Consider the following 14,953-nt stretch of genomic DNA (forward strand, 5'->3'; position numbering starts at 1 on the left):
TGACAGAATCTTTTATTCAGATACTTTTGAATAAATCATATTAGCACATTTTAAGTCTTCTAACATTAGAATATGAAATCTGAAGTGGGAAGATATTTTCAGAGTTGTGATCAATTTAAGTCTTTTATGTTAAATTTAACCTTTTCTTGCTGTTTTTCTGTTTTCATTCTTACACATCCTTGAATTTCAAATAATTGGCATTTTGCATTTCTGATGAGGATAAATCTGGAAAAGGGCTTCAGATGCATGAAATTTATAAAGTGTTGTTTACATTTTACATATAGGAAGAGACCTCTTGTGCGTTTTAACATCACAAATACTTCACTTAGTATTCAATTGGTGAAAATCTTTTTTTACTGAAACAGTTTGACATTTTTAAATATGTTTTCATCAAATTTTCATATCTTTAAATTTATGACGTCTTTTAACAGATAGAACGTGTGCCTGTATCCTTGCCCTATTAAAGTTCCAAGCACTTTCAGAATCGTCATTCGGCAGGGTAGTCTAGAAATAATTTATGTTACATAAATAAGTAATCTTAATTCCCATACACCTGAAGGGGAGTGACCAATTAATTAAAATTAAGTTTTCCAAGTATTTTGTGCAGTGTGAGATCATAATATTTCACTTTGCCCAACATGTGTTGGAAGTGACGATGCCTACAATTTGGTCACATGGTGATGAAAGTCACATAACAGATTCAACAAACTACTGTATCCCAGAACTGGCATTTTATGATTGATTGATTGTTGGTTGCTTAACATCCAGTGGCAAATGGCATATTATGAGTTTAGTAACGATGATGAGAGTTATTTTTAATGACCTTGACTACCCATGAGGGTCTTGCACGGTCGGGAATTTAGTAACCAACTCCTTTGAAAACATTGGTGTTGGTATTCCTCAATATTTGTTTTCTGTATAGTTATATATAGACTGTTTGTTTGTCTTGTGATCTTTTTACTTTTGATGAAACTGTCATAATATAATTCAATAATTTAATAATCTTCCAGAAAATGAGGCACCAGAAATAACTGGAGAAGAATCTATCAAAGTAGTAGTAAATCAATCTATAATGTTTAACTTCTCTGGTCAGGATGATAAAGCAGATTTTAGATACAATATAATAGATCAGCCAGGTGAAGGCACTTTCACATCTGATAATTCTACAGGAAATCTGACATTAACATGGACACCTGCAAGTCTCAATACAGAAAAAATCAGGTAAATTTTGTAGATATTTTGTTTTAAAAAAAATTCTAGGGTTCAAAACAGGAGTGAAACAATGAGGATGTTCTACGTTTGATGCAGCATGTAATTTTTTGGTATTCATTATGTATTATATTTTTCAGCTTGAGTGAAATGAGGAAGAAGGCACATTTTTTGGCTCGAAAATGACACTTATTTGCAATTATTTTTCTTACATTTTTGAATTGTAAGAAATGTGTTTTAATATTTTATCAACTTTCGATTCATATTTTTTACTTTGATATATTGTTTACTGTTAAAACATTTGCACATTGAATGTTAACAAATGTTTGGTTAAATTCTTTGGTTTTGTGTTTTCCATAGTCTTAGAATTGTGCAATGGATTTTCAACATTTGGCATTTTCCATCCTACATAAGTATTTTATATGTGAACGTCTTCTATATATACTTGCTGATAAGTATACTTCTTGTATCACTTGTATTTCCTTCATATAAGATATGATGTGGTATGATTGCCAATGAGACAACTATAATGCACAACAGACCAAATTAAGTAGATGTTAGCACCTTTCTTTAGAACTTGATTATATCTTATGTATATTCTTCTAGTTTTTCATATGTTTTTCAAATGTTTTTAGTATTTTGTAATTGCTGAATGAGCATTTTATTTCAATAGAGTTATCTGCCTAAAAAAAACCAAATCTATATAAGTGAAAATGCTCCTCTTTTGTCTGCTACCAAGATCTTTAAGGGATGTATTGTTTGTCAAGAAAGAAAAGAAAGTTATCAAAGATACCAGGCTTATAATTTTGTACGCCAGATACGGGTTTCATCTACAAAAGACTCATCAGTGACACTTGAATCAAAAAGTTAAAAAGGCAAATTTAGCAGATCAAGTACAAAGTTGAAAACCATTGAGGACCCAAAATTCCAAGACGATTACCTGTGCTGAAAATTCATGTTTTTTGTGTAACATCTTAATCTGAATCATTAACCTTAAGTTAAAATTATAGTAAAAGGATATCAGTTTTCTAATTCATTTGAGTTTATTCCTTTAAATTGTATTTTATTTTCTAAATGATATTATGTGAAGGGAGGAATATTTAATTTTCTTCCAGACTTTGATTAAATTGCAATATCAATGTGTAATTATATTACATAAACTTCACAGGGTAACTACTGTAGACAGTGATGGAGTAACAGCAGATGCTATCGAGGTGGTGATTATTATGTGTAGCGGATGTTCCGGTGACCAAGGAACATGTGATTATGACACTCTCAGAAATGAAACCAATCCCAACTTCTTGATTGCCTCATGTAACTGTACTACTGGTTGGTCTGGTAAGGACATTTTTCTTTGTTTAAATAAAGTTGACATTTGATTTCAAATTGCATCTGTCAAAAATCCAAATCTGAAGCTACGTTATGGTTATTGTACAATGTTCTGTTATATGAAATTTAAAAGTATTGGTATCTAAATAATCAAATCAAAGCAGATACCAGAAATCACATTATCTGAGTTCATTGGTATTTTCCTAATGTTGCAGTCCATCAGCTGTTGTATCAACTCAGACAAAGATGCTTTCAAAATTTAATGTTATGCAATTTTGGTCCAAACCAATGTTAAAAACTGTTAAGTTAAACACTTGAGGAACTATCAAAATAAAATCACGTTGAAAGGACACCAGTTTTGGAACCTTTATTCATCAAAAAGATTATTTCCTTATTTGTCCAATTTTGCATTTTTTTTTTTTTCTGAAAATTTCTCAAATATAAGTATGTTAGTAAACCAGCAAGAAAAGCAGCTGAGTGACTCACCACTGTGTTCCTGAGATTTTGCATTTTACTGGAAGCAGCATAAACAAGAGAATAAAAAAAAAAACAACAAGAAACCAAATTTAATTTCTTACAGCATATGTACATGTACTACAGTAGTGAATTCTTTGGCTCTCACAATCCATTTGTCCATTGGTTGTAAAACAACATACAAGATACCCAACTGATTTTAATTCATCAACATTTCCTATGAAAATTTTTAGGAAAAAATAATAATTACATATTTAGTTAAAAATTATGAGTTTGTTAACATAAAAATTTGTCATCATTGACTTCAATTAGGGATCATAGATTTATTCTTACGAGGAAGCTCCGAGCATGCTCGGAGGATGCTCAGAGCTTTTTCAGTAGGCTCTTCTCTGCAGTTTATGTGAAAATAATTATCATGATCCATTAAGATGTCAATCAAATCTACACCACTTCTATAATAAGGAAAGTAGAGCATTATAGAGGAAGCTCAATTAACACCTGTGTAAACATCTAATCTATTCAAATAAATTTTGCCTGAAATTTTACAAAACTATAGAATAGATTAGAAATTCTTCAACAGTACTGTGTAATGCTTGGAAAGAAATCTCAAGTCTCCACAAAAAGTGAAAGTCATTTAACAAAAAATATACAATTATTATATTTTTAAAATAATCATTTCTTTTTTTATAATAAAAAAAATTCTCAAATTTTATAATTAGATGATATGATTTAAATATAGTTTATGTTATATAATATGCTACATAAAAGTTATCAAGACACACACAACAGTCAGGGGGCGATACTAAACAAGTTATTTTTTTTAGTTACTTATATTAATAGGTATTTTTTGTTTTTTTAAATTATTTGATATAATCTCAATTGTTATTTTATATGTCAAAAGTGGACTAAATGTAGTTTTTAAGAATTTTTATATCATTTCATTAAGTAAAATTAAGTATTTATCCAACTTGAGATGAGTATAGAGAGATTACTTTAAAAATAATGACAAAAATATTACTTTTATAAATTATTTGATACATCTTCGAAAAATTAAGCATACTTACAATTATTTAAGGAACATATGTAATTGTTTTTGATAAAGATTTCAAATTATAAATAACTTCAAGTCTTAATTAAATCACAAAGTTCCATCCATTTATATTTGTTCATCTCTAAGATTTTAAAGGAAAATGTTATTTTAATAGCCCCAAGAGACCAATCTATGACCAAGAAGTGTGGCATCAGAAAGGCAATTAGTGTTTCAGGAGGATTTAAATAGTTTTATACTGCATGGGGAAAATAACCAGATGTGAAAATTTGGTAAAGCCTGTAAAACCTGTATGAATGGACACCTATAGAAATAATATTAACAGAAGTTACTTATTCATGATATATAAGTAATATTTGAAACAACCTTGTTTTCAATATAACTTGTATAGGTAATTTTGAAAATTACTAGTTTAAGTAATGCCCTTAACTAAACAATGGTTGTTTTTTTTTTATATAAAATATTTTTGCAATTTTAGGGGACATGGCTACTAAAGCTTGTAAACAGAGAAAAAAAAGGGGGATAGAATTTGGTTGGTTAATTCTGGTGATGTCTTCTTTCTTATATGCACTGAAAAATTGTTGTTTTATTACTATAGTACAGGACAAGAAAAAACTTTACTCATGTCAAGTATTTCTTTATTTAAAACATAGATAAATTCTGCACATATTTTTGGAAAAATACCAATTAAACAAAGACTGATAGGGGGAAACAATTTTATATTAGATTTTCATTCAAGTACAGGTCAGGATAAAACTTCACTTATATAATTATGCCAAGTATTTCTTTATTTAAAATAAAACCAAATCCGCACAATTATAAAAAAAAATGACAATTAAAGTGAGACGTACTAGAGGGAAAACAATGGTGGTATTACCTCCTCAACTTTTCTTAGAGTAGCCATAATTTTTTTTATAAAAAACTAACTTTGCTATTTTATAAAAAAAAAAAAAATATCATTGTTTTAATAGTTAGGGGCATTACTTAAACAAGTAATTTTCAAAATTACTTATACAAGTTATATTGAAAACAAGGTTGTTTCAAATATTACTTATATATCATGAATAAGTAACTTCTGTTAATATTATTTCTATAGGTGTCCATTCATACAGGTTTTACAGGCTTTACCAAATTTTCACATCTGGTTATTTTCCCCATGCAGTATAAAACTATTTAAATCCTCCTGAAACACTTATTGCCTTTCTGATGCCACACTTCTTGGTCATAGATTGGTCTCTTGGGGCTATTAGAATAACATTTTCCTTTAAAATCTTAGAGATGAACAAATATAAATGGATGGAACTTTGTGATTTAATTAAGACTTGAAGTTATTTATAATTTGAAATCTTTATCAAAAACAATTACATATGTTCCTTAAATAATTGTAAGTATGCTTAATTTTTCGAAGATGTATCAAATAATTTATAAAAGTAATATTTTTGTCATTATTTTTAAAGTAATCTCTCTATACTCATCTCAAGTTGGATAAATACTTAATTTTACTTAATGAAATGATGAAAAAATTCTTAAAAACTACATTTAGTCCACTTTTGACATTTAAAATAACTATTGAGTTTATATCAAATAATTTAAAAAAACAAAAAATACCTATTAATATATATTAAGTAACTAAAAAAAATAACTTGTTTAGTATCGCCCCCTGACTGTTGTTTGTGTCTTGATAACTTTTATGTAGCATATTATATAACATAAACTATATTTAAATCATATCATCTAATTATAAGATTTGAGAATTTTTTTTATTATAAAAAAAGAAATGATTAATAAATATAATAATTGTATATTTTTTGTTAAATGACTTTCACTTTTTTGTGGAGACTTGAGATTTCTTTCCAAGCATTACACAGTACTGTTGAGGAATTTCTTAATCTTTTCTATAATTTTAAATGTCATGCAAAATTTATTTGAATAGATCAGTTGTTTACACAGGTGTTAATTGAGCTTCCTCTATAATGCTCTACTTTCCTTATTATAGAAGTGGTGTAGATTTGATTGACATCTTAATGGATCATGATAATTATTTTCACATAAACTGCAGAGAAGAGCCTACTGAAAAAGCTCCGAGCATCCTCTGAGCATGCTCGGAGCTTCCTCGTAAGAATAAATCTATGATCCCTTATATGAGGACATATTCTACACAAATTGAAAGAAAAGTATTTTTTCAGTATAAGACGTATTACATTGAGAGTCTGCTGTCCCCTTTGATTCTTTCTCTTCAGATATCTTTAAGAATATGGTTAATTCTGTATCATATATCTAGTCCAAGATCAATTTTTTTGTACTAAAAATTGTATTCATAAGATGTCAACAGCAATACCGTTGATATTTATACCCCCGCTTTAAAAAAGTGGGGGTATACTGTTTTACCTCTGCCTGTCCGTCCGTCCATCCATCCATCCATCCATCCATCCATCTGTCCATCCATCCTTCCATCCGTCAGTCCGTCCATCCGTCCTATGAATATTTTTCGTCGCAGTTTTCTCAGGAACTACATCATAAGGATTTCTGAAATTTGGTTTCAGGGTTTATATAAGCCAGCTATACCATGTGATGCGTTTTCAGATTCATCACTCAACAACTTCCTGTTTACCGAAATATTTGGGCGGGGGTATCATCAGTGAGCAGTAGCTCACAGTTTAACTTGTTTTTTTATAATTTGTATATTGGTTGTACTGTTTTCTTTTGTAAGATAACGAGTTATCATAACAATACCAGGCATATAATCAATTGTCCGAGAACAGCTTTTCAACTACATTTGACTCATCAGCAGAACTCATATCAAAATAGTTAGACAGCAAAACTTATTACAATTAAAGTTAAATTACTCAATTGAAAACCAAAATTTCCAAATTATAGTGCTGAATTATTCAGACTGACCAAGGCAATCTATGTATCTATAAGGTTGAGAGAAAAAAATATGTGTATCTTTGTGCTTTGTAATGGGATACCACAAGGATTGCCAGTCATACTTAGAGGACATGCACAATAGATAAATACATAACTTTTATTTCTTCCCTTTTTCAGGTGATGACTGTGAAATTGATTCAAATGGTTGTGCTGATAACCCATGTGCTTTAGGACGTACCTGTATAGATTTATTACCAGCTGATGAAGTTTTATTTGTTCGTGGTTACAACTGCTCTAATTGTCCAGAAGGCTATAATATTACAGCTGATGAAAAGTGTGAAGGTAAACAAAGGGACCGATTGATTAAGAATTATTCCAATTGAAGGGCATGAATAAGGAACCCTTTTCATTATGATTTTAAACAGTAAAAGTAAAGCCTGAATATTTCAATATCAACTCTTTCCACACACAAACTCTTTTTGAATGAATTTGGTTCATTGATGTTTCAGATGAATTTTCCAAAATGATAAATCAATCGTTCTTTATAATAGATGAACACATGATTCTCTATCTTATATCACATCATTTTCTTTTGACCAGTGCACAGTGCTGTCTTCTTCCTGTAATGATTTTTGCTGCTCCTCTGTATTTTCCTACTTTTTTCTCGTAAGTCTTATGATATAATTATTTTGTATAAATTAAAAAAAAAAATTAAATGCCAACTTTGAAAGTGATGGAGTATAATGCCAGTAAAATGAATCTTTTATTTTCAGATATAAATGAATGTTTAGATGGAACAAATAACTGTCCAGCAAACAGTAATTGTACAAACACAGATGGAAGCTTTACATGCATCTGTCTGGAAGGGTTCAGAAAAGTTGGTTCTGAATGTCAAGGTTTGTACTAAGATAACAAAAGTACATTTCAGGCTCAATCAATTTAAATGATAAAGAGTTCAAAAAAAAGGGGCACTAAACTATCTAGAGAAACTTGCCTTTGGGCAATTTTTCTTCTTAAAGAATGGATAAAAGTTTATAACTCTAATGTTTTTTGTCAAAAATAACAAACTTATAAAAATGTACTATTCCAATAATCTACAAAAAATTTTGTATTTTTTTTTTGTAACACATTAACACCATTTATCTTGACATGAGCATAAAACAATACAACATCAATACAATACGTTATCATATTTGAATAATTTAATATTGGATGTAACACGTTCTCTGATTGGCTGAAAGTTTTTTGTTTATCAGCTCATAGACATAATTTTGTCATGTGACCCTGATGTCATCAATGTTTTTTTCATGATTTACTCCTTAAAAATGGAATTTAGAATTAAATTATTACATGTGTATAAGGAATGACTGTAATATTTTTTTCTGTCTATTTGAAATAACCTAAATAATGTAGTGCACACAAATAAACCGCTACGTTTTTTTATGTTATTTCTTCATCATTCCTTAAATGTTGAGCAATACAGAAATGAGAACTGTTAATTATAAACTCAAAACAATCACCTGATCCAAGTAAGTTTGAATGGGCTACAAATAAAGAGAAAATGATTTCTTGCTGTTATTTTCAGTTAGCTTTTTTATGACTTTAATATTGGATCATGTTTATGATCAGTGAGGCTTGAGGCTTGAGAATTGATAATTATATTCTGTCTAATCCATATTCAGAGCACAAAGGTTTGGCTGCTGTCTTTCCTGATGACTTATTCCAGAAATACTCATTGAACTCAGCAAAACAGAACTTTTCAATTTGATTTACACAAGCAACTGATAGAAAGGAGCTGTGTGGTACATGTCAAAAAGAACAGAAACTCAACCACAAAAATATGTCAAAGGACAGCAACCCAACCACAAAAATATATCAAAAGACAGCAACCAAACCACAAAAATATGTCAAAAAGACAGAAAACCAACCACAAAAATAACCAAAAACAGAAGTTACATACAGTATTCAACAATATATAATGTTTTTACAAATTGTCAAATCTAAATTGACGTGAGTCTGTAAAAGTTTCAAATAAAGTATACAGATACAATGTTCATGAAATCAAACATTTCTCATTATTCCTTTCAATTTTATACTTTCAAAATTCTTTTCAAAGAATCATATAAAAAGACATCATTTGAATGCAGCTCGCAATCAAACAACCTGTAATAAATTCAGATTACTTTAATTATATTTTCACAGACATTGACGAATGCACTGAAAGAACAAGTGGTTGTGAACAGATTTGTGCTAATAGCGAAGGAAGCTTTACATGTAGTTGTGTGTATGGATTTGAGCTGGTAGCTGACGGTAGCTGTAATCAAAGTAAGTTTAATTGGGAACCTAAATCGCCACATTAATCCATAATACTGTCCCACCCAGATCCTCCCTTATTATGCTGTATATATGTCAGTTGTACCAATAACCAGTCTGCTATGTCTTTGGTGCCCTGACCGAATGCTGAAGAGTTACAGTGCAGATAAAGGAACCTGATTTACACTTATCAGAGTTCAGTAAAGGGACCAAGAAATGCCAACTGGTTATAGTATAAAGAATAAAGTAAACAGACACAGGTTTGGGAGAAAGAATCACAGTTTAATATTTTCTTTGCATATCAATAAAGCAATAAACATATTTACAAAGAAAGCAAAATCAAGTTGAAAAACTGTGGTACTCCAAGATAATCCAAACCTGTGTTAAAGTAGGAGATTAGGTTCATGCAATTGGAAGCCTGGTAATAACAAATACATGCATGACATGCTGATTATAGAAAGACAGGCATGGTACCCTTTTCAATAAACAAAATTTTCTGATGGTATTTAACACTTATGCTAAGACAAAGAAAGGTGTTGCAAGAATTCATGAGCCTGAATTCAGCACAAGTTACTTCTGAAAATTAACTCTATATCAAAGTGTGCCTGTGAGCTTAAATAAAAGAAAACGAAGAGAGTGACATGACATATGAGAAACAAGGTGATGCACAAACAAAGGAGTAGGTAGGCATTCTTTCAGAAAAAATTGACATTGCTTTAACTCATGCAACCGTGAAACGGCATCAGCCATATCATTCTGCTTCCCTGGCAGATGAATTGCAACAAGTTGAAAATTGTTAGTAGCAGACAGCCAAAACAATTCGCGCAAAAATGACATCAAAAGTTTGTTCTTAGAGGTATACTTATTGATACAACCAACAGTTGATGAATTATCACAATAAATATATACACGCTTATTTTGCCAACATTTAGCCCAACGCTTGGCCGCCAAAGCCACTGCAAATGCTTCTTGCTCATTAATATGCAAAGTTTGCGCAAATGGGAAATCCTCTTTCCAATTTACATAAAACCAATCAGTACCAAAAACTCCACCTGCACCTGTTTTGCAAGCATCAGTATAAACTGAGGTGACAGGATCAGTGTTAAGTAAGAAGGATTTCCCATTAAAAGTGGACATGAAATTGTACCACCAATGAATATCATGCAAAATATCCCCGCATAAGCGCATTTTGTGCCAATCATGCTTAAGCTTCGTAATGCCATCAATGATTCTCCGAAGAAAAACTCTTCCGCTGCGAACCACTGAAGAAGCCCAGTTTAGTTTTCCTGCCAGGGACTGCAGTTGTTTCTTAGAAACATGCTTGCGCTGCTGAAAATCTGCCAAATCTTGCCTTAACTGCTCTAGTTTTGTACTAGGTAATCTTAATTCGAATGTTGTGCAGTCTATCTCTACACCTAAAAATACTAATTTCTGGCATGGGTCCAAGACCTTGGACCAACTTATTGCAAAGCCTAACTTACGCTGCAAGTAAATTAAAACCCTTAGGCCATGTGCGCAGCACTGCTTAGTGCTTTCGCAAATGAAAAAATCATCTAAATATGCTATAATGGTAAAGCCTCTGCGTGACATCATGCGGCGAATAGCCTGTGAAAGTCTATGGAAAATACCAGGTGCTAATTTAGAGCCAAAAGGTAATTTTTTATCTATAAAAATATGTGTCTGACAGTCAGGGAAAGTCCACTGTAAACCTGTTACCTGTTGGCTACTGCGACTGATACCCACAGATCTGTAGGCCGATTTTAAATCAACTTTGGACATGAAACAATTTTTTGTCACTAATTTTGCTGCATCATCAACAGATTGAAATTTTTGCTTATCCATATCCCCTGCAAAATCATTAACAGCTGACCCTATGGGTCTACTGCAATCATGAATTATCCTTACACCCCCATCTGGTTTTGAAATGACACCTAAAGGACTGATAATTTTTGGTTTGGACGTTGCCAACTCATAATTACCATTTTCAATTTCAATTAAAATTTGTTGATGAGCTTTATCGTATAAAGGACTTGAAATATGTGCTGAAGGATGATTTTTTGCTGAAATGTTAAGTGGGGCCAAATTTATATCCTGAACAATGTCAAACCCATTTTTTATGCCATTTAAAAGAAATTCTTTATCAGAATCATTTTTAAGTTCCTCTTGCCAAACAGTATAAACAAGGTCACGCACTGGCTTTACCATTATGCCCAGTTTTTTGAATGAGCAAATGCTTGGTGTTCAGTACCACACCCCTGGATAGCACAAATGTGTGCATAGCGACAGTGTTGTAACAAGCAACCTTTCCTACTGTTGAACTTCCTACAAATTTCAACACCTTCTGCATAATGAGATGCATATTTAGAATTATCCTGTTGTTGCTTAGGAGCAAACTTAACAGATGGACCAGATGCCTGAGGTTAAGTGTATATAGCTTTTGGCCGAAGATAAACTGACTGTAAATGAGGGATGTCAGTGCCCCATCTAAAATTGTGCTGTTTTTGGAGTCTGCGGTATTCCCTATCAAAAAACAGCACCGACACAAATTCACATGATGAAACTAAATGATAAAATCTCATGGTATAGGATAGATAGTCAAGAACCTGTGTCTGTGTCAGTTCTCCTGTGCTTAATAACTTGTACATGATAGATAAATTTGCCCTCGACCACTGACACAAAGACAGGGACTCAAGTTTGGGCCTTAAAGGGCCAGATTTAAAAACCAGTTGCCCCCCTGAAGTATCTGAAATAAGGCGCTCCTCAGACATGCTGGTCCCCCCTATATCATAGGAAACAAAGTCTGAAATGTCATTGTACACTATTTTACAGTCTATGTTAGCAGATTTTAAATAAATTTGAGGGTCTTGCCAAGATATATTAGAATTGACAGTGTTCATAGAAACTGCATTCGGGTTATAACTACCGCCAATGGGATCAGGTGAATGTTCATGTTGTTTCTGGCTGACTGCTAACTGCTGAAGCACCGCCTGGATATAGCCGTCGTCTTGTTTGTTGCCGCCATCTTGGAATAAGCTATGGGCGCCGCCATCTTTATTTACACCGGAAGCATGTCCGTGCTCGCTTTCTCCCTGTGCGCATGTCCTACGTTTCGGCGCTGCCATGTCCACTGTCTCGGCACTTATGTCCTTTCGGAAAGTCTTCTCAACCGCCCTTAACAACAGTTTTCTTTGCCCAATTGGCATATTTGTCTCCGCCAAATCGTCGGCCTCAATTAACGACACAGCTTCCATGTTTTCAAATCCTAGCTCCAGGATTGTATTTGTGGTATCTTCGCTAAGCTTCATGACTCCTGCCCATGTTCTTACTTTGTCAGATTGTTTGTCGGACAAGGCCATAAATGTGATCTCTTCGTCGTTAGACATATTTTAAATTTATATTCCGCTGAGAATATTATGCATATATAAATGCTAATGTAAAGACAGTCATACGGCAAACATGGAAAGTTATACTAATGTCAATCCCGTCTCACTGACGAGTTGGTGGCATCATAGATGTAAAACGCACAGCTTTGAAGGTATCAAAGGAATAAGCAGACATAACACGATGATGCAAAGTCCAGCTATATACAAATCATAGATTTTCGTCGGACTGTTTTTACTTGTACCGCGCACATGTACGTATTCTTGGACATCGTTTGTTCTAAACGTTTGCATAATTTTGTGTCCATATCCAATACGAAATTGATAAATCCATTATATGACGATAATTTACGATCATAATAAAGAAAATATTTTCCCAGTAAAATGATAATGGCTGCTGCAAGCAAGCGTTGCTTCAGGAATAGTTGAGCCTGTGTGCATAAAACAAAAGCCCTGCTAATTAAGCGCTGATTGGTTAATTCAAAATTAGCTATGAATCTCATTGGTTAATTAGTATGATCTCGAAAAAACAATTAGTAAAAGAGAAGCACATGCGGCAGTGACTGGGAAACCCCATTGCTGATTGGTTAAAAACCTAGACATGCGAGTGTCCCCAAGTAACTACTGACCAGCATTCCAAAACGTATTATGTATTAATACTCTATTTAAATAAAATAGTTCCTTCAACTATGAATAGTCTGAATCTGTATTGAATGTAGGAAACTGTGTTAGTTTAGTTTCTCATTTTGTTTATTATAGTTTAAAAATGAAAATTATATGTGACTTTCAGCAGGTGATTATTGAGAAAGTCTTTTGAATGTAATAATATACTTTAAGATGTGTTTACATTGTAAGATAATATGATAACTTTAAAGCATCCAATACTTTTTAATTAATGTTGTCAATATGCCTCAACAAATCATAATCCTGCTCTTTCTAGTCAAATCTTGAAATTACTGATAGTTAAGTCTCCCAAACGAAGTTTGGGAAGACTTATTGTTTTTGCTCAGTTCTTATTATTATTCTTCTTCTTCTTCTTCTTCTTCTTCTTCTTCCGCCACTTTTAAATTTGAACTTGTCCGCACCCGTTCTCCAAAACCGCTTGTCAGATTAACTTAGGGTTTCACAATATGTTAGACTAACATGTCTAGTGGTGCAATCAGGGTTTTGTTTGTGCAATGGGGTTTATAAAGGGGGACTTTGAGGGTCAAAAAGAAAAGAGGGTTTTACTATAGAACCCTATGGGATTTTATTTTTTTAAATTTTCAAATGATTATAAATTGAAAACCGTTTGTGATAGACACAATCTTTTTAATTGAAAATGTTCTAAATGATAAAGCCCATTAAATGAAATACAGGGTTAGTCCCCAGGGGTCACCCCCACCCCCTGCCATTTAAGAAAGTTCTAATACCTTGTGAGTGGTCGAGATCCCCACCCCTAAACCATATATATTTTGGTTTGTCATGCTAAGATGGTTTTAATGATATACAGGGTTTGTCCCCAGGGGTCATCCCGACCCCCTGCCATTTGAGAAAGTTCTAATAGCTTGTAAATGGTCGAAATCCCCACCCCTAAACCATATATATTCTGGTTTGTCATGATAAAGCACATCAAATGTAATACAGGGTTAGTCCCTAGGGGTCACCCCCACCCCATGCCATTTAAGAAAGTTCTAATATCTTCTAAGTGGTCAAGATCCCCACCCCTAAACCATATATATACTGGTTTGTCATGCTAAGATGGTTTGAATGATATACAGGGTTAGTCCCCAGGGGTCATCCCGACCCCCTGCCATTTGAGAAAGTTCTAATAGCTTGTAAATGGTCGAGATCCCCACCCCTAAACCATATATATTCTGGTTTGTCATGATAAAGCACATCAAATAAAATACAGGGTTAGTCCCCAGGGGTCACCCCCACCCCCTGTCATTTAAGAAAGTTCTAATATCTTGTAAGTGGTCAAGATCCCCACCCCTAAACCATATATATTCTGGTTTGTCATGCGAAGATGGTTTGAATGATATACAGGGTTAGTCCCCAGGGGTCATCCCGACCCCCTGCCATTTGAGAAAGTTCTAATATCTTGTAAATGGTCGAGATCCCCACCCCTAAACCATATATATTCTGGTTTGTCATGATAAAGCACATCAAATGAAATACAGGGTTAGTCCCCAGGGGTCACCCCCACCCCCTGCCATTTAAGAAAGTTCTAATATCTTGTAATTGGTCAAGATCCCCACCCCTAAACCATATATATTACTATTTGTCATGTTTCGAACATTTAAATGACGTATACGGTCAGTCCCCAGGGGTTCCCCCACCCCCAATGTTC

General features: G+C 32.9%; 1 protein-coding gene across 1 annotated transcript in view; it reads left to right on the top strand.

The window, feature by feature from the left end:
• The window catches only part of LOC127728964 (mucin-4-like), a 96,134-nt gene that overhangs the window by 36,394 nt on the left and 44,787 nt on the right, over positions 1–14,953 (top strand). The window contains exons 13-17 of the mRNA XM_052236543.1: positions 1,011–1,221; positions 2,378–2,547; positions 7,106–7,270; positions 7,702–7,824; positions 9,131–9,253. Coding sequence (XP_052092503.1) covers positions 1,011–1,221; positions 2,378–2,547; positions 7,106–7,270; positions 7,702–7,824; positions 9,131–9,253 — 792 coding nt within the window. The remainder of the gene's footprint in view (positions 1–1,010; positions 1,222–2,377; positions 2,548–7,105; positions 7,271–7,701; positions 7,825–9,130; positions 9,254–14,953) is intronic.

This window comes from Mytilus californianus, unplaced genomic scaffold (assembly GCF_021869535.1).
Source record: "Mytilus californianus isolate M0D057914Y unplaced genomic scaffold, xbMytCali1.0.p SCAF_2, whole genome shotgun sequence".
Classification (NCBI taxonomy): Eukaryota; Metazoa; Mollusca; class Bivalvia; order Mytilida; family Mytilidae; genus Mytilus; species Mytilus californianus.